This window comes from Apiotrichum porosum, assembly GCF_003942205.1.
Source record: "Apiotrichum porosum strain DSM 27194 chromosome Unknown scaffold_2, whole genome shotgun sequence".
Lineage (NCBI taxonomy): Eukaryota > Fungi > Basidiomycota > Tremellomycetes > Trichosporonales > Trichosporonaceae > Apiotrichum > Apiotrichum porosum.
The window spans coordinates 2,225,910-2,247,055 of NW_021167109.1; the positions used below are offsets into that span (position 1 = coordinate 2,225,910).

General features: G+C 61.5%; 10 protein-coding genes across 10 annotated transcripts; 4 read left to right on the plus strand and 6 right to left on the minus strand.

The window, feature by feature from the left end:
• Positions 1-776: 776 nt before the first annotated feature.
• EHS24_004899 (uncharacterized protein) lies at positions 777-4,010 on the plus strand (the record flags this gene model as incomplete). Its single annotated transcript, XM_028620441.1, has 5 exons — positions 777-791; positions 849-2,758; positions 2,814-3,065; positions 3,106-3,374; positions 3,412-4,010. The coding sequence occupies 5 exons, from the start codon at positions 777-779 to the stop codon at positions 4,008-4,010; spliced, it is 3,045 nt and encodes a 1,014-aa protein (XP_028479413.1).
• A 181-nt stretch (positions 4,011-4,191) lies between these two features.
• FMP21 (putative mitochondrial protein, conserved) lies at positions 4,192-4,596 on the minus strand (the record flags this gene model as incomplete). Its single annotated transcript, XM_028620442.1, has 1 exon — positions 4,192-4,596. One exon carries the CDS (start codon positions 4,594-4,596, stop codon positions 4,192-4,194), a length of 405 nt encoding a protein of 134 aa, XP_028479414.1.
• Positions 4,597-4,894: 298 nt separating this feature from the next.
• On the plus strand, positions 4,895-7,528 carry HSE1 (ESCRT-0 subunit protein hse1; the record flags this gene model as incomplete). The annotated part of the gene is made up of 6 exons (XM_028620443.1): positions 4,895-4,934; positions 5,057-5,144; positions 5,361-5,535; positions 5,723-5,849; positions 5,893-6,771; positions 6,810-7,528. The coding sequence occupies 6 exons, from the start codon at positions 4,895-4,897 to the stop codon at positions 7,526-7,528; spliced, it is 2,028 nt and encodes a 675-aa protein (XP_028479415.1).
• Positions 7,529-7,617: 89 nt separating this feature from the next.
• On the minus strand, positions 7,618-9,059 carry EHS24_004902 (uncharacterized protein; the record flags this gene model as incomplete). The annotated part of the gene is made up of 4 exons (XM_028620444.1): positions 7,618-7,738; positions 7,790-8,186; positions 8,511-8,540; positions 8,645-9,059. 4 exons carry the CDS (start codon positions 9,057-9,059, stop codon positions 7,618-7,620), a joined length of 963 nt encoding a protein of 320 aa, XP_028479416.1.
• An 818-nt stretch (positions 9,060-9,877) lies between these two features.
• On the minus strand, positions 9,878-11,209 carry EHS24_004903 (uncharacterized protein; the record flags this gene model as incomplete). Its single annotated transcript, XM_028620445.1, has 7 exons — positions 9,878-10,043; positions 10,085-10,191; positions 10,230-10,369; positions 10,408-10,662; positions 10,705-10,959; positions 11,006-11,099; positions 11,150-11,209. 7 exons carry the CDS (start codon positions 11,207-11,209, stop codon positions 9,878-9,880), a joined length of 1,077 nt encoding a protein of 358 aa, XP_028479417.1.
• Positions 11,210-11,456: 247 nt separating this feature from the next.
• EHS24_004904 (uncharacterized protein) lies at positions 11,457-12,512 on the plus strand (the record flags this gene model as incomplete). Its single annotated transcript, XM_028620446.1, has 3 exons — positions 11,457-11,707; positions 11,774-12,368; positions 12,456-12,512. The coding sequence occupies 3 exons, from the start codon at positions 11,457-11,459 to the stop codon at positions 12,510-12,512; spliced, it is 903 nt and encodes a 300-aa protein (XP_028479418.1).
• Positions 12,513-12,667: 155 nt separating this feature from the next.
• Positions 12,668-14,768, minus strand: EHS24_004905 (uncharacterized protein; the record flags this gene model as incomplete). The annotated part of the gene is made up of 2 exons (XM_028620447.1): positions 12,668-13,040; positions 13,090-14,768. 2 exons carry the CDS (start codon positions 14,766-14,768, stop codon positions 12,668-12,670), a joined length of 2,052 nt encoding a protein of 683 aa, XP_028479419.1.
• A 1,326-nt stretch (positions 14,769-16,094) lies between these two features.
• On the plus strand, positions 16,095-17,369 carry EHS24_004906 (uncharacterized protein; the record flags this gene model as incomplete). Its single annotated transcript, XM_028620448.1, has 1 exon — positions 16,095-17,369. One exon carries the CDS (start codon positions 16,095-16,097, stop codon positions 17,367-17,369), a length of 1,275 nt encoding a protein of 424 aa, XP_028479420.1.
• A 641-nt stretch (positions 17,370-18,010) lies between these two features.
• Positions 18,011-18,780, minus strand: EHS24_004907 (uncharacterized protein; the record flags this gene model as incomplete). Its single annotated transcript, XM_028620449.1, has 5 exons — positions 18,011-18,103; positions 18,335-18,448; positions 18,499-18,508; positions 18,628-18,646; positions 18,693-18,780. The coding sequence occupies 5 exons, from the start codon at positions 18,778-18,780 to the stop codon at positions 18,011-18,013; spliced, it is 324 nt and encodes a 107-aa protein (XP_028479421.1).
• Positions 18,781-20,028: 1,248 nt separating this feature from the next.
• On the minus strand, positions 20,029-20,967 carry EHS24_004908 (uncharacterized protein; the record flags this gene model as incomplete). Its single annotated transcript, XM_028620450.1, has 1 exon — positions 20,029-20,967. One exon carries the CDS (start codon positions 20,965-20,967, stop codon positions 20,029-20,031), a length of 939 nt encoding a protein of 312 aa, XP_028479422.1.
• Positions 20,968-21,146: the final 179 nt, after the last annotated feature.

Sequence of the window (21,146 nt, forward strand, 5' to 3'; positions counted from 1 at the left end):
CAATGGCACACCCTGCTCCGGTTACTGTTGGTGTCCGGGACGTCGTTGGCGTGGTCTCAGTCTCAGGTTGTTTCGCCAGGAGCGGCCTGGCGCGTGGTGGTGGTGGTGCTGGCGTTGCATGTTGCTGCGTGGCTGGGTCTTGTTGTTGTCGTTGGCGCGGTGCGTGTCGGCGGCGGTGTGGTTTGCGTGGCTGCACGCGGTGTTCCGCGACTGTTGGGCCTGCTGTGACGCATGCGTACTCTGTGTGGAGTGAGAGATGAGCAGCTCCCATGCAGGCGACGAGGAGTGCGAGAGAGAGAGATGTGGAGGATGGAGAGAGAGCGATGACTGACGGAGTGACGCGTTCATGATGATGGAAAATGGGCGGGCATGTCTCCCAGCTGGCGTCGTTCCTGGGCAGAACGCTCTCCATCCCATCCACCACCTGTTGGCCCCTTCTTCTCGGACGGGCGGTTTGGCGTTTCTCTCTGTATCGCACATTCTCTCTCACACGCTCGCCGTCTCACTCGTCACCTCAACAGCACACTTGGTCGCCCGTAGCCCCCACCCCATCCACCCACCAAGCAGAGGGGTCACCCTCTCCCCCGCATCCGCCCGCGGCCACCGCTCCCCACTGACACTCGCCGCCGCCCACGCACGAACCCCGCGCCGACCACTCCGAGACCCACGCCCCGGCGTCGCCAAAGCACGGGTAACCGAATCGGCCAAACCGCCGGCACACAGGTTCCCATTTGCACACACCCACCATTCCCTCTCCCCCTATTCAACCAGCAGCCATGCAGCAACAACAGGTATGTCACAAGTGACAAACAGCCCCCCTTCTCATGCATGCTGACTGTGGGACACAGCAACATCTGCAACAGGTGCAGGTGGACGCGCAGACTGCGGCTGCTCAGGCACAAGCCCAAGCCCAAGTGCAGGCTGTCCAGCAAGCGCACGCCCAGGCTCAAGCAGCCCAAGCAGTAGCGGCGCAGCAAGCAGCCCAAGCACAAGCCCAAGCACAAGCACAAGCACAAGCCCAGGCTCAGCATCAACACGCTGTCCACGCAGAGATGAATCGGCGTCGGTCGTCAGGCGCGGGCTCCACGTCCGGCAGCGGCACTGGCCGACCGGGCCTGGACATGACCTCGTTCATGGCCACCCATCGCCAGACGCACAACGTCCCAACACCAACGCAGGTGCAGCACATGCACCTCCCGCAGACTGCGCTCGACCAAATGGCCATGCAGGACATTGAGCGCCACCAGCGGTCCCAGAACGGCGGCAGCGGCGGTGCCGGTCAACAGGCAATCGAACAGTACTGGTCGTTGCCCCATGTCAACACTTTTCCCATGCCGACCGGTCGCCCCGCGACCCAGCAAGTGAGGGGAACTGCCGAGAATAAGAACAGCAACGCCGGCGGCGGCGGCGGCGGCGCTGGTATCTCTGGCCGCTCACCCTCCGTGGGAGCAGCAACGGGGACAGGACCCAACACGCCCAGCGAGGAAGACCCCGTTCGGCCATTCCTCGAAGGCCTGGCGGCCGCCGCGGAGACGCCCCAGCGTGCCCAGATGTGGACCGAGCTTATCCGTCTCAAGACCAGGTCACTCGAGCTGCAGATCGCCGAGGCTCGCGCAAAGGAACGCGCTGCCGAGCTTGAACTGCATCGCTTGCAAGCGGGTACAGCGCGCATTGCCGCCGCTAGCAACCACCAGGCTCAGGCGGCGACATCAAATACCGCACAGCAGCAACCCCAGACACCCACGTCCTTCTTCCAGCAGCAGGCGCAGGCAACGCCCCAGCAACAACAGCAAATTACCGCTCAGCAGCAGCAGCAGCAGCAACAGCAACAACAGCAACAGCAACAGCAGCAGGCTCAGCAGCAGGCTCAGCAGCCCCTCCACCCACAGCCAGACGCGACCGTGTTGCCAGACCAGCAGTTCGGGAGCTTCCCTCTTGTTACGCACGCGCGCTCGCCAGTGGTGGAGACCACTGCCAATGCGTTCCCACAGGATCTCATCCCCAACATGCCGGCTTTGCCCGCGACGATGGGCGTGCCCCCCGTCGTCACACATCAGAACCCGTTCGGCAATGGACACGCGCTTACCGCGTTTGACCTCGAGGCCATGCTGCAGCAGGAGAGTCTCGACAACCTCTTTTCGTGGCTGCCAGACACGGAGGGAAATGTCTCTGGAAACCAGATGGGCATGGCCCACGGCAACGACATGCTCGGTGGCAACGACCTCATGATGGGCATGCACGGCATGCCTGCTCCGAGCATTGGCGAGCCGGCCACACCAGCGTCCCCGACAGTCAAGCGCCCGCTGTCCCCCGAGTCGGACGGCTCGCCCCACCAGCCACCGCCCAAGAAGGGCAAGCCGCGTGGCGAGAAGAAGATTGTCATTGAGCAGCACGCTTCCTGCCAGGCTTGTGGCAAGGTCGTGGCGCGCGTCCTCCTCCGTGCGCCCAAGAGCTCCATCCCTAGCCCCGTCTCGGTCGAATTCCGCTGTCAAGAGTGCACTGGTATCCGCGCCGCAAACTCGCTCGACCCTCACGGCACGGCTGGCTCAAACATTGGCTCTACAGAGGCACGCAAGCGCATGCGCACAGCAATGGAGGACGACGACCTCGTCAACGAGGACCCCGGAAACCGTCGGTGTTTCTGCGATGTCTGCCAACGTGTTGTGGCCTGCGGGCAGGTTGTCGGTGGCACTGAGCGCGCACCGCTTGGCAGCATGGCCGAAATCATCTGCACGTCGTGTGACGCGAAATATCAGAGGTACGTTGGTGGGGGTGGTGTATAACCTTAACACGCGTATTGACCTTTTCCCCAGGTGTACCGACTGCGGTGGCGGTGGTGGCCCTCGTGTGGGCATTGGAAAGTGGCGTCTCAAGCAAGTCTTCCAACCTGGGCGCAAGACGTGTTCCCTGTCCCACTCGCGTCTTGGAGACCGCCCACGCGAGATTGGCGTCCATGTCACGCCTACAGACTTTACACCTGAACAGCTCAAGGAGGTGTTGCTGCGGTGCAAGAACCTGTGGACGGAGAAGACGCTCAGCCGTCTCGCCGTGCCGGAAATGCTAGAGTGGGTTGCACATTGTTTGACCCGTTGCTGACCCGCACAGAATCGATCTACCTCCAGGACTAGTCAACCCCTTGCGCAACTACCAGGACGTCGACGACATTGTCACTCGTTGCTGGCCGTCGCGTGAGGCCATGATCCGCGCGGACGGTGTAGACCGCAGTCGTTTCAAGCGCGTGCTCGGCCTCACGTGGGCGCACTCGCGCCCACGCCGTACAGTACGTACGGTCGACCTCGAGGAAGAATACGCGCGCACAGCCGACCCAGGAGAGGATGACGAGATGAGCACCGTCTTGGCCAATGTGAAGAGGAGTGAGTTTCCATGTCTTTATTGAAACTGACGATGCAGCCAACGTTGTTATCCCGGCGGGCTCTGAGCTCATCGGCATGTGGGGAGGCGAATGGGACATGGTACATGGCTCGCTGCTTGTGTCCACTCTCATTCCATTCGAGGGGACCGACGGCGAAGACACCTCGGCTCTCTCCGTGGGCGAGCTGATCTCCAAGGTCCAGCTCCTCCAGGACCAGATCAAGCAGGAGCGTATCGCCGAGGCCGCACGTCTGGGCACGGACCCGGAGCCTGTCCGGCCATGTGAACACCTCTGGGTCGTCTCGGGCGGCAGCATGCCACTTATCAGGGAGCGCATGGCCGACATTCTTGTGCGCAAGCGCTCCTTTGTCCATGTGGAAGAATACCTCACTCGCCACCCCGATTTCCTCGAAGCGCTCAAGGCTCGTCCTGTCGGCCTGCACCCAGACCTGCACCGGCCCATGCCGCACCAGCTGTCGGGCAACGACAAGGACTACCAGCCGCCACAGCCGCTCATCCTCGTCCGCTGGCTGGGCAAAGATTTCGACGCGCAGAGGATACTCGAGATCAAGCAGATGGAGTTTGGAGGCGGGAAGAACAAGGGCAAGCTCAAGAAGATGCCAAAGAGCAAGGTGTAAACATTGTGGCAGTAGTAGTCTTTTAAAAACATACAAAAATCCCCTTAGTTTTATTAATTTCAAGCTTTACGACGACTGTAGCGGGCGATCCCGGATATCCATGCACGTCGAGTGGCGACTCCATCTCTACTCTATACAAAATGCTACCAAACCTTTTTTTCTTAAAAGTCCTGTTTACCTGTCAGCTGTCGTCGGGAACAGTCAAGCTCACCGTCACACGTCCGCCAAACTGCCAGTCGCTGTCGCCAGCCATGAACGGATCGCGCTTGGGACCGCCAACCTCGCCGGTCTTGGGGTTGGTGTCGCCCTCAAACTCGGGCTTGGCGCCCTTCCTCAGGTCGCGGTGCTCGACGGCCTTGATCTCCTCGAGGGTCTCGGGGGTGATCTCGTCAATGGACGGCGCGACCTCTGCGGCCTTGACGAGGGCCTCAAACTCGGCCTGGTCGGCGGCAGGGAGGGGGGGTGGGCCCGGGCGGTTGAAGCTGAAGTCGGACGAGCGCACGGCGAGGGACGTGGTGAGTGTACGCGTGATGAGGACGGGGCGCGGGGTGGCGACGCGGCGGACGAGGGGAGCGAGGCGAAGCATAGTGCTCGTTATTTGTGCTTGTTTGTTGTTGTTGTTGTTGTTGTTGTTGTTGTTGTTGGGAGACGAGTGTCAAAGGTGGAACAGAAATGGCCCCCATCCTCTCTCTCTCTCGGACATGGACGGACATGAGCGACGGAGCGCACTTGAACGCATTACGTAATATATCCGACCCAGCCGAGCACCGCTCTGCCTGTGACGCTGCCGCCAGCGATGACGACTCTGGACTCGTCTCTCTCTCTTTCTCTTGCCCATCTATCACATCGCTCCACCTCTTCCCCCATCATCCAAGCCAGCAAGCATGTTCGGCGCCACGGTAAACCCATACGACGACCTCGTCAGTGAGTATACACTTGTCCTCGTCGCCCACGGCCCGATGCATGATGGGTGGCTAAAAGAGGAACAAAGCCCCGGGAATCGCCCCGGCCCCCAGAGAGCACTCCGCTGACAAGTCCCTCTTCAGCCAAGGCGACCGACGAGAACCTCGCGTCCGAGGACTGGGACGTCAACCTCCAGATATGCGACAAGGTGACCGAAGAGGCTTCAGCGGGGTGAGTCTCAACACGCCGGCACAGGATGGAGTGGGGATGAGGGAGCTCGCGCACTTGGTCGGCGGCGGCAGCGGCGGGCGGCGGCGGTACAGCGCCGCCTCCCGCGCGCAGTCGCGCACCAACCTGACCCACCTGCCAACGGCCCCTCGCTCCCACCAGCGCACAAGCGTCGACACCGGGCCGTCTCCCGGCAACGCAGCTGACATGTTCCCCCAGTGCGCGCAATGCCGTCGCAGCCCTGGTCAAGCGCCTCGCGCACCGCAACCCCAACGTGCAGGTCTACGCACTCGAGCTGGCCAACACGCTTGTCCAGAACTGTGGCAAACCCCTTCACGAGGAGCTGGCGAGCCGTACATGGACGGGCGCGCTGACGCGCCTTGTCAACGACCGCGTGAGTGACGACTGAAGAGGAGCGAGCGCACGGTGAAGCAACGGAGGGGGTGGTAGGCCGGATGGGCGAGCGCGTTGTTGCAGATGGAGCTGTGACAAGGAGCCATCCGCCGCATCTAGCCCACCGCTTCGCCGCCGCCACCGGACGCCGACCAACCACGACGAAGCGACGACGCTGACCCGCACAGGCCACAGTGCAGACCGTCCAGCGCAAGGCGCTGCGGTACATCAAGGACTGGACCAAGCAGTTTGAGGAGTCTGGCGACCCAAACCTGGGTCTCATGACCGAGCTCTACGACCAACTGCGTGAAAAGAGTGAGCTTGTGACGTCCTCTTCAAAGCTCATACTGACGTTCAGACTTTACATTCGACGACAGCGAGCCTGTTCCCGACGCCACGGCGGACGATGAGACGCGCCGCCGTGCCGAGGAGGAGGAGCTCATGCGCGTCATTGAGCTCTCGAAGCAGGACAAGGGCCGTAACTGGAATGCGTTTGAGCGCAAGGATGGCTCGTCGTCGGGTGCTGGCTCCTCGGGCGCCGTTGCCGCTGTCCAGAAGCCTCTTCCGGGCCAGCCTCAGCAGCAACCCTCGTACCAGCAGCCCCAGCAGTCTCAACCGTCGTACCAGCAGGCTCAGCCCGCATACCAGCAAGCCCAGCAGTCCCAGCCGGCGCCGGGTTACGGCGTCCCGCAGCAGACTGCCTCGCCCGTGCCGGAGAACGACCAACCCCTCGACATCAACACCGCCACCCGTGTCCGTGCACTGTACAACTTTTCGTCTGAAGACGTGGGCGAGCTCAACTTTGAGCGCGGCGACGTGATCAAGGTGCTCGACCGCGGCTTCAAGGAATGGTGGCGTGGTGCCGCGCGCGGCAAGATTGGAATCTTCCCAGTCACCTATGTCGAGCCGCTGCCCGAGCCGTCCCCTCGCGAGCTCCAAGAAGAGGCCCAGGAGGAGGCCCGCGTGTTTGCGTCGCTCGGCCTTGTCGACAAGCTCCTCCAGATGCTCAGCAGCATCGACACGGCCCGCGGCGACCGTCTTGACGACCGTCCCGAGCTCGAGGAGATGTACCAGGCGTCCGTGTCGCTGCAGGGCCAGATCAATGCGCTCATTAAAAAGTACTCGGACCAAAAGGCCGAGCTCGAGCACATGAACGCAAACTTCCACCGCGCCATGCGCCAGTACGAAGAGTTGAGGAGCGGCGTTCCTCAACAGGCCCCTCAGCCGGGCCAGCAGCGTGAGTCAATCGATGCCTGTGCTGTTTCTAACTCTCAGCTCCATACGCTGCCTACCCCCAGCAAGCGCCTGCTGCTGCCCAAGACCCGTACGCTCAGCAGCCTGCAGCCCACGACCCGTATGCCCAGCCTCAGCATCAGCCTACACAGGACGCATACCCTCAGCACCAGCCTACGCAGGACCCGTATGCTCAGCCTCAACCTCCCGCGCAGGACCCGTACGCCCAGCCCCAGCAGGCCGCGTACCAGCAACCCCCTGCTCAACACCAGCAGGCCCCTGCCCAGCAACCTGCCGCCGCTCCCTACGGCAACACATGGCCTCAGCCTCAGCCACACGTAGCTCAGTCCCAGGCCACAGGCGACCAGCCCAACCCGATGTACTACCAGCAGGGACCTAGCACCACGAGCATCGGGTCCGCTCACGCGGTCGCAGGCCAGCGCCAGCCCTCTGGCGCTCCCTCCTTCCCTCCGGCCTCTCCCCCGCGCCACCCCACCGCCCCCGGTGCTGCCGGCGTCGGTGCAGGCCAGGACCCAGCTGCCGACCACGCTGCGGCCTGGGACGCATACTACCGGTCACAGGGCCAGGTGCCGCCAGCGCCGCAGGCTGTGGCCGGCGCTCCCGTCACCGAGTCGCCGGGTGTCATGCCCGCGGGCCAGCCCCAGGGCGGATACTACCAGCAGCCAGCGTTCCAGCAACACCAGCAGAGTGGTGTAGACAACGTCGCCGCCGGCATGGGACGGATGAGTGTGGGACAGTAGTGTTTTTATTTTGACCGGGCAGGAGAGGTGGTGGGTGGTGGGCGGTGGATTGTTTATGTAACGTGTTTACGATCTCTAGATGTGTTCAGCTAGGCTGGACTGCGAGAATGGCATACAGCAAAGTTTTCTTGAGATGCCAATGATGCGCAAGACGAGGTGGAACGAGCAGCAGGACCTGTTTTGGCCAAAGCACAATCGATACATGGTTTTCTATCTGTTTTAAAGCATTATCCAAAGCCCTCGCCCTCACCCTGGACATACTCGGAGTAGAGCGCCTCGCCGTCCCGTCCGTCCTCCTCGTATCCACCGTCATACACATCGTGGTCGTCGTACTCGCCATCCGCGGTCCACTCGTCGCCTTGTGTGGCGCCGCCGTGGTGGCCATCGACGTGGTCGTCCACCGCCGCACTGGCAGTCGCGGCAGGGACAGCGGGTGCGTCGCCGTTACCGCTTCCCGCAGCGCCGTTGCCACCACCACCGCCGCCGCCGCCGCTCGTGCCGGCCCCGCTCCCGCCGTCGTCGCGCGGCACAATGTCGATCAAAAAGTCGAACACGTCCGAAAAGGCAATGGCGGCGGCAACGTCCGACTTTTGCAGTGTGCGGCGCTTGTGGCCCTCGGCGACGAGCCATGCGCGGCAGGTGAGTTCCGAGATGAAGACTGCACGGGGACGTGGGTTAGTAACTAACTTGGGGGTTGGTTGAAGGGCGGGGAAAAGGAACAAAGGAACAAGGAAAAAAAGTGAAAGTCACGGGCAATGGCGCCCGCGCATCGCGAGATGCGACTCTGCTTCCCTTCTGGACATTGCCGGTCCAACCTCGTGAGGCGGTATAGACACCCTCATGAGACGGTACAGACACCTCAGATCACGAAGGTCGGGTGTCCATCCGAGACAGTGGGTTGTGCAAGAATCCCAATGTCAATCCGACGAGGGTAGATCTCAGACCCGGGCTAAACCTCGGAGCACGGGGAATCGGTACTCACTCTCGCATGCCTTGGAGAACATGATAGGAGCTGAACGTCAGCTGCAGGAAACGTGAATTCACAGCTGGAGCGGAGGGGAGGCGGCCACATGGCCGCGGACACGCGCTTCCCTCCTAGCGCCCTCCTGGACTCACCCTCGGCACTGATCATCTTGACCTCTTCGTCGCTCTTCATGACCTTCTTGATACGCGCCAGGGGCAAGTTGTACGTTTTAAAGTCGGGTGTCTCGTGCTCGACGCCGGCCATCTGGCGGGTCCAGAACGACTCGAGAAACTCGTTCAGGTCCTGGTGCGGGTGGACGAGGGGGCCGGTGAGGAGGCCGCCGTTGCCGGTCGTCGAGCCAGATGCCGCGCCTGTACCACCGGAAGGGCCCGAGGGGGCAGACGCAGTGCCCGTGGCAGGAGCCGTGCCGCTTGCAGAGGTGGATCCGCTCGCGCTGGGCCCGGCGACGCCGGCGGGCGAACTCGTGTTGGACCCCGCAGAGCTGTACCCGCCGTTAGTGAAGGCCGGGTAGCCGAGCCCGTCGCCCGTGAGGTAGTACGGGTTCATGGTGAGGGCAGTGGCGTGTGCTGTTGTTTGAGGGGGGAGAGGAAGGGGAAGTTGTTGTTGTGAAGCAGAGCCTAGGCGGCGTCGGCCAGTTCGGATCGGTCAGGCCAAGTCCCGCCAAAAGGCAAAAACAAGACGCGATGGGCGGGATGCGATGCCCAGGGGGGCAGCGTATGCTTGTGCTGACCCGGTGTATGCACGCGGGAGGGCTGGATGGGTCGTAGGATGCGGTCCGGCGCGGAGGAGATGGGGGATGGGTGGATGGACAACGACAAAGAGAAGGACGAAAAACCCGAGATGCAAGGAGGCGACCAACATCCGGCCGACAGGGGAGAGAGGGCCCGATGTCTCTCCGGCCGCCGCTGCCGGCGAGGTTGAAAGGCACAATGCGTCTGTTGGGGGAGAGGCCACAACGCATACGACAGCAACTGTCGGGGGCCAGCAGTGTGCATGGGTGTGCAGACAGGTGAGTGCATCGACGGAGAGCAATGAGAGGGGAGCTCGAGGGAGCTGCATGCATGAAAGAGACGACGAGAGAGATTGCGAGAGAGTATAGTTGTCTCCCATTTCTTCCCTTTCGGTCGCCTCCTGTTTTTCAGTCTGGAATCTGGATGATCTGATATCCTCCGGTCACGCCATTCGCCGATGCCTTGCAACAACGCCGTTGGAGCCCTCGTTGCTGCACCCAAAGGTGTCAGTCACAAGTAACACACCGACCACACATAAGATACACTGCATGTCACCACCCTTGTCTCTCACTACCCATAATGGCTCTCTGCACCCGACGCATGAATATTACACAGCAGCAGCAGTCACACTGTCTACACCTGACCCGTGAGCGCACCACCAGCCGCACGCTCCAGGTCTTGGCGCAGCGTTCTGCGCTTCTTGCGGCGAGCCTCGGCGGGTGTGATGCGACGCTGCACGCCATCGGGGCCCTCTTCGACAACATCTTCCTCGGGGTCGCTCTCGTCCTCGTTGATGAAACTGGTTGTCAGCTCTGCATCCTCGTGGTGGCAAAAGCTCACATTCGCTCAATGAAGGCCGCAGCTGCGTTCTCGCTAAACTCGGCCTCGCGCGAGCCCCAGCGCCACTCGATAATGTGACCTTCGGCAGTCGGGTTGGGCATCTTGGCCTGAGAGTTAGGCGAAAACTGCTGGCAATGTAACTCACCTTCTCAAGGTAGTGCTGCTTGGTGAGGAGGTCGAGATACTTGTCGAGGGTGAGAGGCTCCTCCTTACCGTCCTCTGACACGTAGGGAAGTACCGTGTCGCGTGTAAGGTTGAGACGGCGGAGAAGAGCGTGCAGTTGGTCTGTCGTTAGCTCGTCCGAACTACTGCGAACAGCTCACCATCATTGGCACTGCGACCGAGACAGAGGACGAGGCAGAGAATGACGGTACGCACACCGAGCATGCCGATCGCACCACTTGGTGTGCCGTCGCCCTTCTCCCAGCGGATCAGTGATCCCGAGTCCTTTTCCAGCTCGGCCAGGTGTTCCTCGTCGTCACCGCCGCCCTGCGGGAACGGCAAGGGTCGAGGTGTGGCCATGGCTGCCACCAGCTCTGGCGCAAGCGTTGAGCGTAGGATATAGTTCTTTGTGCCGGCTGCTGTTTAGTGGGTGACGTACGAGACATTTGGTAACCCACCCTTGCGTTTCTCCTTGGAGGCATCCGCGTCCTCCTCGTCCTCCTCGGCATCTTCTTCCTCATCATCGCCTTGCCTGGCGCGCTTCTTGCCCTTGCTCTTGCGCCTCTGCGTCTCGGCAGCAGCGGCGGCCATCTCGGCAACATCGCCCTTTTGCTTGGCGCGGAGCTCGACGAGCTCCATTCCAAACGTCGAGCGGAGTGTTTTCTGGGCGCGCTCAAAGACTGTATCGAACGAGCGCGGCTTCTGAGCAAGGACTGACGAGGGTCAGTTCAGATACGTTCAAACAGTGGATGAACATACCCGTCTTGACAATCACCTCGCGCTTGAGGGGTTGCCTACGGTACTCGTGGAATAGGGCGAGACGCACCACCTGGGCTGCCAGACTCTTGGCATCCTGCTCGTCAGCTGGCCGCACGAGGGAAAGGGAAGGGGGTGGATACACACTGCCCGGGAGAGGCCAGAGCCCTCCTGATCGGAATCACCGTCGTCGTCGCGTCGTGGCATTGTGTCGACGTGTGTGTCTGCTCTCTGAGTAGCACAGAGGGTAAAACTGATAGAGAGAACGAAGTGTAAAGTGTAATGTATGGACCGACCAACACACGCGCTCATGGCAACAACAAAGCGCGTCCTTGACTGTCGAGTCAACTTTCCCACGGTGACTTCTACCATTCCGTCACTTTGTGTTGAAGTTCAACTTTCAATTACAATCTTGCAACACACAACCATCTAATCTACACCACACCATTTCACCATGGCGACGCTCTCCCACTCAGAGCTCCAATACATTATTGCGGGTCTCGCGCACCCCACAACCCCGACGCGCGCCGACGGCCGCACCCTCCTGCAACCTCGTGCCGTGGGCGTGAGCTATGGCGACGCACCAGCGGCCAACGGCAGCGCCCGTGTGCGTATTGGCGGCACCGACGTCGTGGCCGGGATCAAGCTCGAGGTGGCGGATGTTGCCGAGGGTAGCAGGCCGCGCACAAAGGTTGATGTCGATGTGTGAGTGTCGTCCATCTTATGCTCCTCGCAGCTGCCAAGCTCTCGCCAGCTGACGCGCGCCCGTAGCACCCCCCAGGCCTTCCCCGGCGGCACCTCGTCGTCCCTCCAGAACCTCTCGTCGTCCTACGCGGCCTTTGTGACCGACCACTTCCTCCCCTCCGTCCCTGTCCTGCGCATCACCGACAAGAAGGCGTTCGTGCCCACGCTGCACCTGACTGTACTGGGCGCCGACGGCTCCGTCCCCATGGCGCTCGTCCTCGCTGCCCGCGCGGCCTTTTGCGACCTTGCCGTCCCCAAGACAAAGGTCATCGGCTGGGAGGGTGCCGAGGACGATGCTCGCGCCGGCAAGGACATGGCAGGCATAAAGGGCGCTGTGGGCGCCGCGCGCGGCAAGGGCCGCGCTCGCGCACGCGGTGCTGACGACTGGGACCTCGAGGACGGCTCGACCGAGCACATGGCCAACCGCGACACGCTGCCCGTGCTGGTGACGCTGCACCTGGTGCCCGAGTCGGACGCGTTCTTCGTCGACGCAGCGCCCAAGGAGGAGGAGGCTTGCTCGGGCAAGATTCACGCAATGTTCCGCCCCGACGGAAGGATATGCGGCCTGCGCACAGAAGGAGACGCAGGTATCGATGCGTCGAGGATCAGGCCACTTCTCCAGGTGAGTGTACCTACTCGCAAATTGGAGCCACCCTGCTCCTATCGACACACAGCTCGCTTCGTGGACTCTCTTGCTAACGTTTCACAGGAAGCAAAGGCCATCGCCCTCGACCTCGCTGCCTCCCTCAACACCGACCTCCCTTAGCCTGTTGTACACACCTATGCATTGCATGCCACTTTTGGCCCGGTTTGGACCCTACTCATATGTTGTCACTGTTGTTTATGCTGGTGGGGAGAGGCTATGTAAAGGAAGGAAAGGAGGTTGGGGGGTAGTCACACAAGTGTTCTCCGTCTCCCCGCTCACTGGGCTGCAGCTACAGCGGTGGCGGCCTCGTCTTCCACCACCTCCTCGGTAGACGACTCCAGGGCAAGCGCAGAGTCAAACGATAACCTGCCTGGGGCAGGTGTGGCCTCGCCACGCGTCTCTCTCGCCGCATCCTCGACCCACGTCGAGACGACAGAGCGGAGCATGGCCTCCCAACCCTCCGTGCGCTTGGCGACCACAAGCGGGTCAAAGTCGATGCGGGGGAGGTCCTTTCGGCGTCCGCCTGGACCGCCAGTCGAGGGCACGCGTGGGGGGAGAGGCGCGGGCTTGCCGTCTGGCAGCGTTGGGGGTGCAAGGACGGCCGAGTGCGGGAGTGTGATGGGGAGGTTGTAACGAAGACGGAGAGCGCTGTGGCTGATTAGCGAGAGCTTCAATAAAACCGGCAGGTGGTACTCACGCTGCCCAGCAGGTCAAGTTCTGGACGCGGCGGAACGTCCATTCCTTGCCCGACTCGGTTGCCGAACTGAGCGTATCGAACATTTCGTCGGCATTGATAAAACCCCACGGCCTGGAACTCGCGTGGAGCGACTCGTTGTAAGCCTGAACAAGGAGGTATCCATCCGAGAGGCGGGCAAGGAGGGCGCTGTCGTCATCGGAAGGTGCAGGAAGCAGAGCGGCGTGGTCAGGCGAGAGGTTGGCAGCGAGGAAAGCACGCGTGCGCTTGGGTCCTGTGCCCTCCGCCCATGCCGAGACGGAGGTAGCGTTGCCGTTTTCGCGCTCGCCAAAGGCAAGATCGACAACGTCGGCCCAGCGCCGTGCGGCTTCGCGAGTAGCAGCGCTGTCGGCAGCCCACAGACCACTTTCGAGAGGCCTGTACGCGCGTTCCTCCGCAACGAGTCTTTCCTCCCACGCCTGCCGTGGCTTGTCCTCGAACTGCTCGGCCTCGCGCGCTGCATAGTTGACATTCCACTCTTCGTCGTCGGAGAAAATATCCTCGATGCTTGAAGTGGACGGGCGGAGGGAAGAGGTCGAGAGACGGCGGTCAGCTGGACCAGGGCTAGCGCTTGTTGGGCAATCAGGTGGAAACTCGTCGACAGGAGACGTGACAAGTGTCGGCTCGTAAGCAGAAGGAATAATGACCACCATGGGGGCGTCGTGCTGAACACGCACCCGCTCCTCGAGAGTGCGGAGCTGGCCGAGAAGGTCGAGTGCGGCTCGGCGGACATGCGACGACGGGTCGGGAAGACCGATGGGGGCCACGAGCTGGCCGCCACTCACGACGCGGGGCATGGCGGGGCGTGAGGGCGTGTTCATGAACGATGGAGATGGGCCCTTTAGGGGCATGGACACGCGGCGTTGGCCGGAGACCAGTGATAGCGCCAGGGTACGCACACGGCGGACTGCGCGGGCCGTTTCCACCAGCAGTGCACGTACGTCCTCTGGCGGTGGGGTGGGTGACGGTGGTGGGGATGACGAGCTTGAACTAGTGCGTGCCACCAAACCCCACTTGCCGCGAACAGTCGCTACGAGGTCACGAGCCTCGCTTCGTGCTTGCTCGGGACCGACGCGCGCGAGCTGGACGTCCTTCCACGGCTTGTGAATGGGGCGTGGGGATTCGGACCCACCGGCAAGGCGCGGTTCATCCTCCTCCTCGTATGTTGCGCCCAGAGAACGAATACCGACACCGAGGCCCGCCCGGTGCTCGAGTCCACCGCCGAAATGAAGGCGCAGGTCGCGAATGGAGGGCAAGGCCGCCACGCTATCACGTTTGGCGGCACTCCGGCTGATATGGCGATGGTACCTTTGGCGAAGGGCGGCGGCAGAGGGCATATCCGGGGTCGACGAACGTTCGCGGTCGCGGTCGCGCTCGTCGTCACCAAAGTCCGAGCCCGTGTCCTGAGCGCTGGTATCCGAGCTCGTAACACGTTGAAGGGCGGCAAAGGACGGCGAGGCAATGGTGGGGGAGATGGGTCCGTCGTGCTGGCTGTTGCCATTACCGCTACCATTGACACGGTGTGCTTCTGGCGTATTGGTGGCGGCGGGAGTGTCAGGCAAAGGTGTCTTGTTCAGTGGTGCCTCCACCGCCGGCAACGGTGGCTCGAGCGGAGCCGGCGTGGTGGGGACGCTGGCGGTCATTGGGGTGGGTGCAATGTATGTGCGTGTGCTGGCGTGAATGTCGTGTGGTCGTGCGGTCGTGTGCTGTGCTGTGTGTCGGCAATGCAAAGAATGCGATAGAGAAGAAGGAAGAAAGAGGGGGTCAAGAGGTGGTGTGGGTCTCTAGGGTTCGCGCAACGTCAGCGGGAGCGGGCGGCGGCGGCGGCGGTGGGGTGGACGAGTCCCGTTGGGCGTGAGCGATGTACACATACCTATATCGTTATGGTCGTCAGCGATGCGATATGCATGCTGTGTGAAAGGGTCGTGAGACAATGATCTGGCCCTCTTGACGGGGAGGTCGAGTGAACGTTGCCGACGCGACCAAAGAGGTTGCTCGTTTGCTGGTGGATGTTGTGGAAACGGAAAACACAAATATCAATCATCGGATGACATCAACTCTGGCCAGAGACATTCCGCAGAAGCGCGTCGATCCTGGGCGGCGCGTCTGGGCCAGGCGCTGGGCGGGGGGTGGGGGGTGCCACACCGTGCAAACGCCGCAAATGGCCGGGAGATGGCTTCGCTGCGCCAGGAGGAGACTATGATGAGGCACACCCTCAATTAACAACAACATTATTCAAACAACCCCGCGCTTTCACAAACATGGACGCTGGATACGGTGAGCTTTGATGGCCCTGTGTCTTAGGCCAGCAGCTAACAGTACAGACGCCCTTGACGCGGCCACGTCCTCGTACACAAAGACGCGAGGCGACGAGGGTGAGTTGAGACACCCTCCACCTTCCCTTCCCTTTGCCCCTCATATTCTGACGTCTCAGACCATTCTTCCTCCCGCCACCGCGAGGACCGCGACCGCGAGCGTGGAGGTGACCGCGAGCGCCGCCACCGCGACTATGAGCGCGAGGACAGGCACTCGTCGCGTTCAGACTACCGCCGCTCGGACCGGGACGATCGCCGCAGCGACAGGTCGCCTCCTGCTCGCAGGCGCGACTATGAAGAAGACTACCGCCGTTCGGACAGGGACGACAGGCGCAGGGACGACCGTTACGACGACAGGAGACGCTACGATGACCGCAGGCGGTACGACGACCGGGGTGACCGGGACTGGCGCGGAGGAGGCGGTGGTGGAGGTGGCAGGGATGACTGGAGGGGCGGAGGCGGTGGTGGGCGTGGTGGACGGAGGCGCGACTCGCCGCAGCGCTCGGCCACTCCCGAAGACGCTATTCCTCTCGAGGCGCGCAGCGTCGAGCCCTCGCTTTGGGATATTGCTCCTCCCCAGTTTGAGGGCATCAGCGCGTTGGAGGCCAAGATGACTGGTGAGCTGTGATTGTCTGGCAAAGCTAACAGACAGGCATGTTTACCTACGGACCGGGCCGTGTGGCGCCTCCTCTTCACCTTGGTCTGCCCTCGAGCTTTGCTGCGGGCATGATCAACCCCCTGCGCCAGAAGCAGCGCGTCTACGTGACCGACCTGACGGAGGAAATGACGGAGAGGACTGTTCTCGACTTTGTCAACCAGCTCATGCAGGAGCGTGGCCTCGCGACCGAGCCAGGCAAGCCTGCTACAATGTGCGAGATCAACAAGGAGCTCAAGTTTGCGTTCCTCGAGCTGCGAAGCGCCGAGGAGGCGACCGCTGCCATCGCGTTGGACGGAGCCGAGCTGGACGGTGTCGCCCTGCACGTAAAGAGGCCAAAGGACATGGTCGGCGTCGACCCCAACCTCGGCTTCATGGGCGTGTCCGGCGATGCCAACAACAAGCTCTTCGTCGGCGGTCTCCCTACCAACCTTTCGTCCGAGCAGGTCATGGAGCTGCTCAAGAGCTTTGGCGAGCTGCGTACTTTCAACCTCGTCAAGGAAGGCAACGGCACCGTGTCCAAGGGCTTTGCCTTTGTCGAGTACCTCGACCCGGCCGTCACCGACATGGCCATCCAGGGCCTGAACGGCTTCCAGCTTGGCGAGCGTTCCCTCGTCGTCCAGCGCGCGGCTACCACTGGCCGCGCCAGCGCCACCGCCCCGACTGTTGCCGGCACCGCCGCCTTCCTCGCCACCTCGTCGATTCTCCAGGCTCAAGAGGACGAAGCACCTGCGTCGCGCGTCATGCTCATGCTTAACATGGTCACCCCGGACGAGCTGTACGACGACCGCGACTATGCCGAGATTCTCGAGGACATTCGCGACGAGTGCTCCAAGTTTGGTGAGGTCGAGGGTGTGCGTATTCCCCGTCCCGTGCCCAAGAGCACCAAGTGGGAGCCTTCCGACAGCGCCGCCCAGACGGCCGAGAAGAACCGCCGTATGGACGACGAGAACGGCGTGGGCCGCGTCTACGTCATGTACTCGGACATTGAAAGCTGCACCAAGGCCATGAAGGCGCTCGGCGGTCGTCAGTTTGGCGGTCGCACCATCCTCGTCGCCAACGTCACCGAGGAGGACTTCCTCGGCCCTGCGCCCCCTCCCCCTCCCTCGCCTCCCCCGGCGCCCGAGGGTGATGGTCCTACGGGCAACGCGTACGACGACGACGGCCCGGCTCCTCCCCCGCCCCCACCCGGCCCTCCTCCCCCCGTCGAGGCCCCCGTGGATATCGAGACCGAGGCGGCCAACCTCCTCAACGACATTGCTGCGGGTCTCTAAAAATTGGTATTGTTAGGTGAAAATTCATGTGGCAGAAGGGAAGGTGTAACTGTAGCGTTCGTTGGTCGATGCATAGCATTGCAGTCAGTGACAGATATGGCATGAGCTCGCCTTGTCTTGCCTTGTCTGCCCCGCTCTCAACCCTGTTGCCATATTGCCATGCATTGATAGTGTGCAGCCCCATGCGCGGGGTGACCCATGCAGAGTCCTGTCTGTAGGTATAGAGAAAGAGAGGAAAAGTCAAGAAAGAGGGAGAGAGAGGAAAGGGGGCCAATTAATGCAAAATTAGGGCGTGGAGGTCGAACAGCACGCCCAGAGGTGTAGAACGAGAAGGTTTGGTTGGTCGGTTATACGAAGGTATTCGTAAAAGGGGGTATCGAGAGAGTTGGAGGGGTGAGGTTGTGGTGTGGTGAGGATGTTGGTTTTTGACTTCGTTTTTGTTCTTGTTGTTGCTGCTACTGCTACTACTCGTTCGCCATCGCGGGGACCGGTTTGTCGAGACGAGACGCACGCGCGCTCACCGACATGTGTACCTAATTTTGTGTCGGGTGGTGGCGGTCGTCGTCGTCGTCGTCTGGCCGTTTCCGTCCTCGGTCTAGTTGTCACTCGGCTCAGTCTAGCTTTGCACCGTTGTTTGCGGTCTACTTGTTGAGCGCACGCACGGCGGCCACCGAGCCGCCCAAAGGAGGGTGGAGCTGGTCGTAGTTCTTGGGCCGGCGGAAGAGGAGGATGTGCTTTGGGGTTTGTTAGTGGCAGGTACGGAAGCAAGGAGGCATGTGGATAGTTACTGGTTCCTGTGGCATGTATGGTCAGTGCGTGCGCCACAACAACAACAACAGGCGTCGACGGGCCGTGGAGTGGAGCCCAAGCAAGCCAGCGCACGAGATGGATTGAATGGCCGGGAACCATCTCCTCGCTCGCGATCGCTCGTCGCCTCACATCCATCGGCCCTCGCGATAACTCACAGGCTCGTGGCGGAGGTATTGCTCCCATCCAGGTGACTGACGAATGCCGAGTCCGCGCCACACGTCTTCGGCAAGGATGCCTGCGGGCACAAACTTGGCAATCTCCTTGGGCAGCTGCGCACGAGGTGAGCATGGACTCCTACGCCGATTTACTGTCAACTCACGATGACATGCCTGTAGGTTGGTGGAGGCAGGCGAGAAAGTAAACATTGGCGCAACGAGGAAAAGGCAAAGGGTCAGCACTCTGCCCTCAATCGTGTGGGCTGCTGGAGATAGCCAGGCTTCAGGCTCACCTGTACTCCCACTCGTCGTCTAATTGTTATCAGCTCTGCACTTGGACACATTGAGAGCTGCTCACCAGAATAGCGTGGGCTGTAGTTGATCTTCTCGTGGTAGCGTTCGATGGCACGGCGCTTGTCGTCGGCCGAGTAGCTCTTCTTGGACATTGTTGGGGAGAGGGGTGCGGTGGGGGGTATGGGTATGCTTACTGTAGACGGAGGGGGGGAATGTCAGTCCATGTGTGGGGGAGGGTAGAGGATCGGGCGAAGAAAGGACTCACACGAGTGTTTGTTTGTTTGACGAGAGGGAATGTGGAATATGCGGGTGTGTGAGGATGCCGGGGGAAGCCACAGACGGAAAGGGGGGGGAGGTATAGGGGAGAGGAGGAGGGTGGGAGAGGGGAGGGAGGAGAAGGGGTATGGAGAGAGTGTTTGCTTTGCCCAAGAGAGTATAGGAGTGCGATGTAGAGAGAGAGAGAAAGAGCAACACACGAGCGAGCGAAAGACGACACCATGTTGTGCCCAACTGGTTGTTTGGCCTGGGCGGGCGGGGGGGCGACAGCCACTACCCCACGGGGAAAACAGCCGGGCGGACGGGATCAAATCCCCCACATGGTCTCATCCGACGCGCGCCACGGCCCTTCTGGCGCAACGCCGTCTGTCTTCTGCGCTTCTGCCCATCTAAACAACACAGCACAGGCAGCAACAGCAAGCAGCAACAACAACAGATGCATCAGTCTGCTACATGTGCCTCAATACCGGAAAGAGCCAACACCCGGCGGATCACACATATCTACAACCGAAACACACTATAGCCATGCGCCTTCGCCTCGTGGTGGTGGGTATCTCGAATCCAGACCCATCACCCGGCCAGTCGATCGTGGGGCGCCATTTCAGACATTGAAAGGTGTGGGCGTGTGAGTGCAGTCGAGTCTTCGGTGTTCCAAAGGTTCATGAGACATGATCGATCAACCATGCCAGCAAGCGAGGTCGCGCAGGTCGTCCAATGTTGTGTGGCCCTGCCGCAGCAACATGACAGCGTGACCATTTGGTTCTGCTGAAACATGCGGGGGTGCTGTGACAACAACAACACCGAACGTCCTCAACCTTCAGACAGATCCATTGGGAGGCCGAAGCTGGGCCTGGACGGATCTCAGGCACCGAGCAAGCTTCGTCTCGGTGCGTGCCATCCGCACAAAAGTGATTGAGCAATGTTGCGTTGCGGCGTCTTGTGTTTCTGGGATATCTCGCAAGAATTTGATTAGGCCGGCGTCAAGCTGCCAGCAAGGGGTGGAGGAACAGCTGGAGAATATCGATTCACACTCTCACGTCTCGGGCGGACATCGGTACGTGGGAGCAGAGCTACACACTTGCGCCTGCACACATTGTGGTGGGGCCGCAAGTGTGTGTTCACGCTTAGCGCGGTGGCCTCTTGGCGCTGCCGAACGGATCGAAGCGTGCGCTGCGGGCGGTCGGCGTCGGGGGTGACGGTGCCGCAGTGGCAGTGTTACGACGCTGCCGGGGTCTTGCTTCGCCATCGTGTTCTCCGACTGCGAGTTGTCGGGAAGCGTGGTCTGGCAGGTCAACATTTGACCTCTCGCACACAGGTCGCAAGCCGCACCCACCGACATTCCTTGCCGCAGCTTTCTGCTCCTCTGCCGTTCTCACGCGCGTCCGACTGGACGGCAGGCCAGCGGACACCTCCGCAAGCCAGGTGGCATACAGCGATATATGCTTGTCGAGCTTTTCCACAAGATACTGATCTAACTTGATGTCGTCCTCGATCCCGTCCTTGGCCCACCTGGCCTCGACGTAGTTCGCGTGGCCTTCAGGTTTACCTTGATCGCGGTCGTCGCGGAACTGCGCCACGACACCTAGGAGGTCCCGCCGTTCGGCCCGGCTTTCTTCGATGGCGCCGTCGAGATCGGCCTTGATTGCCCGGTACAAGAGGATACGGCTTTCGAGACGCCGGCGATTGTAGGCGGTGCCCTCCTCAGAGAAACCCATGGGGACGTCGCGGTGGTTGAAGGCATATTTGTGGACAAACGCTTGGTTGCGCTTTTGGGCGGCGATGATCCCCGCGGCAGTGGGAGCGGGAATGGACGAGGACGAGGACGAGGACGCGGAAGACACAGCTGAGGGGTCCATGTTGAAGGCCGTTTGGGTCGGAGTGGCGCTTGTGAGGCCTGCACGGACGCCCCGCTCCAGCAAGGCGGTAAGCTGGCTGTCGGGGGAGAAGGGCGGCGAGTAGGAGCTGACTGGTAGCTGGCGACTGACGGCCTCTGGGGTGGGAGAGAGAGAGGGAGTGGGGAGGTTGTGGATGTCAGGCTTCTTGTCTTCTGGCTCGCCGAACATGGCCAAAGAATATATCGGTTGGGAGGTGTGGTGATGGTGCAAAGTCTACTCGGGGAGGTATCGCTGTACTTTTATATCGCCTGGGGGCGGTGGGTGCGACCTTATCCTGGATGGGTGATGTGGTGATGTTGGAAAGCTGGAACACCAAAGTGAATAGGTGATGACCTATTGTATTATCA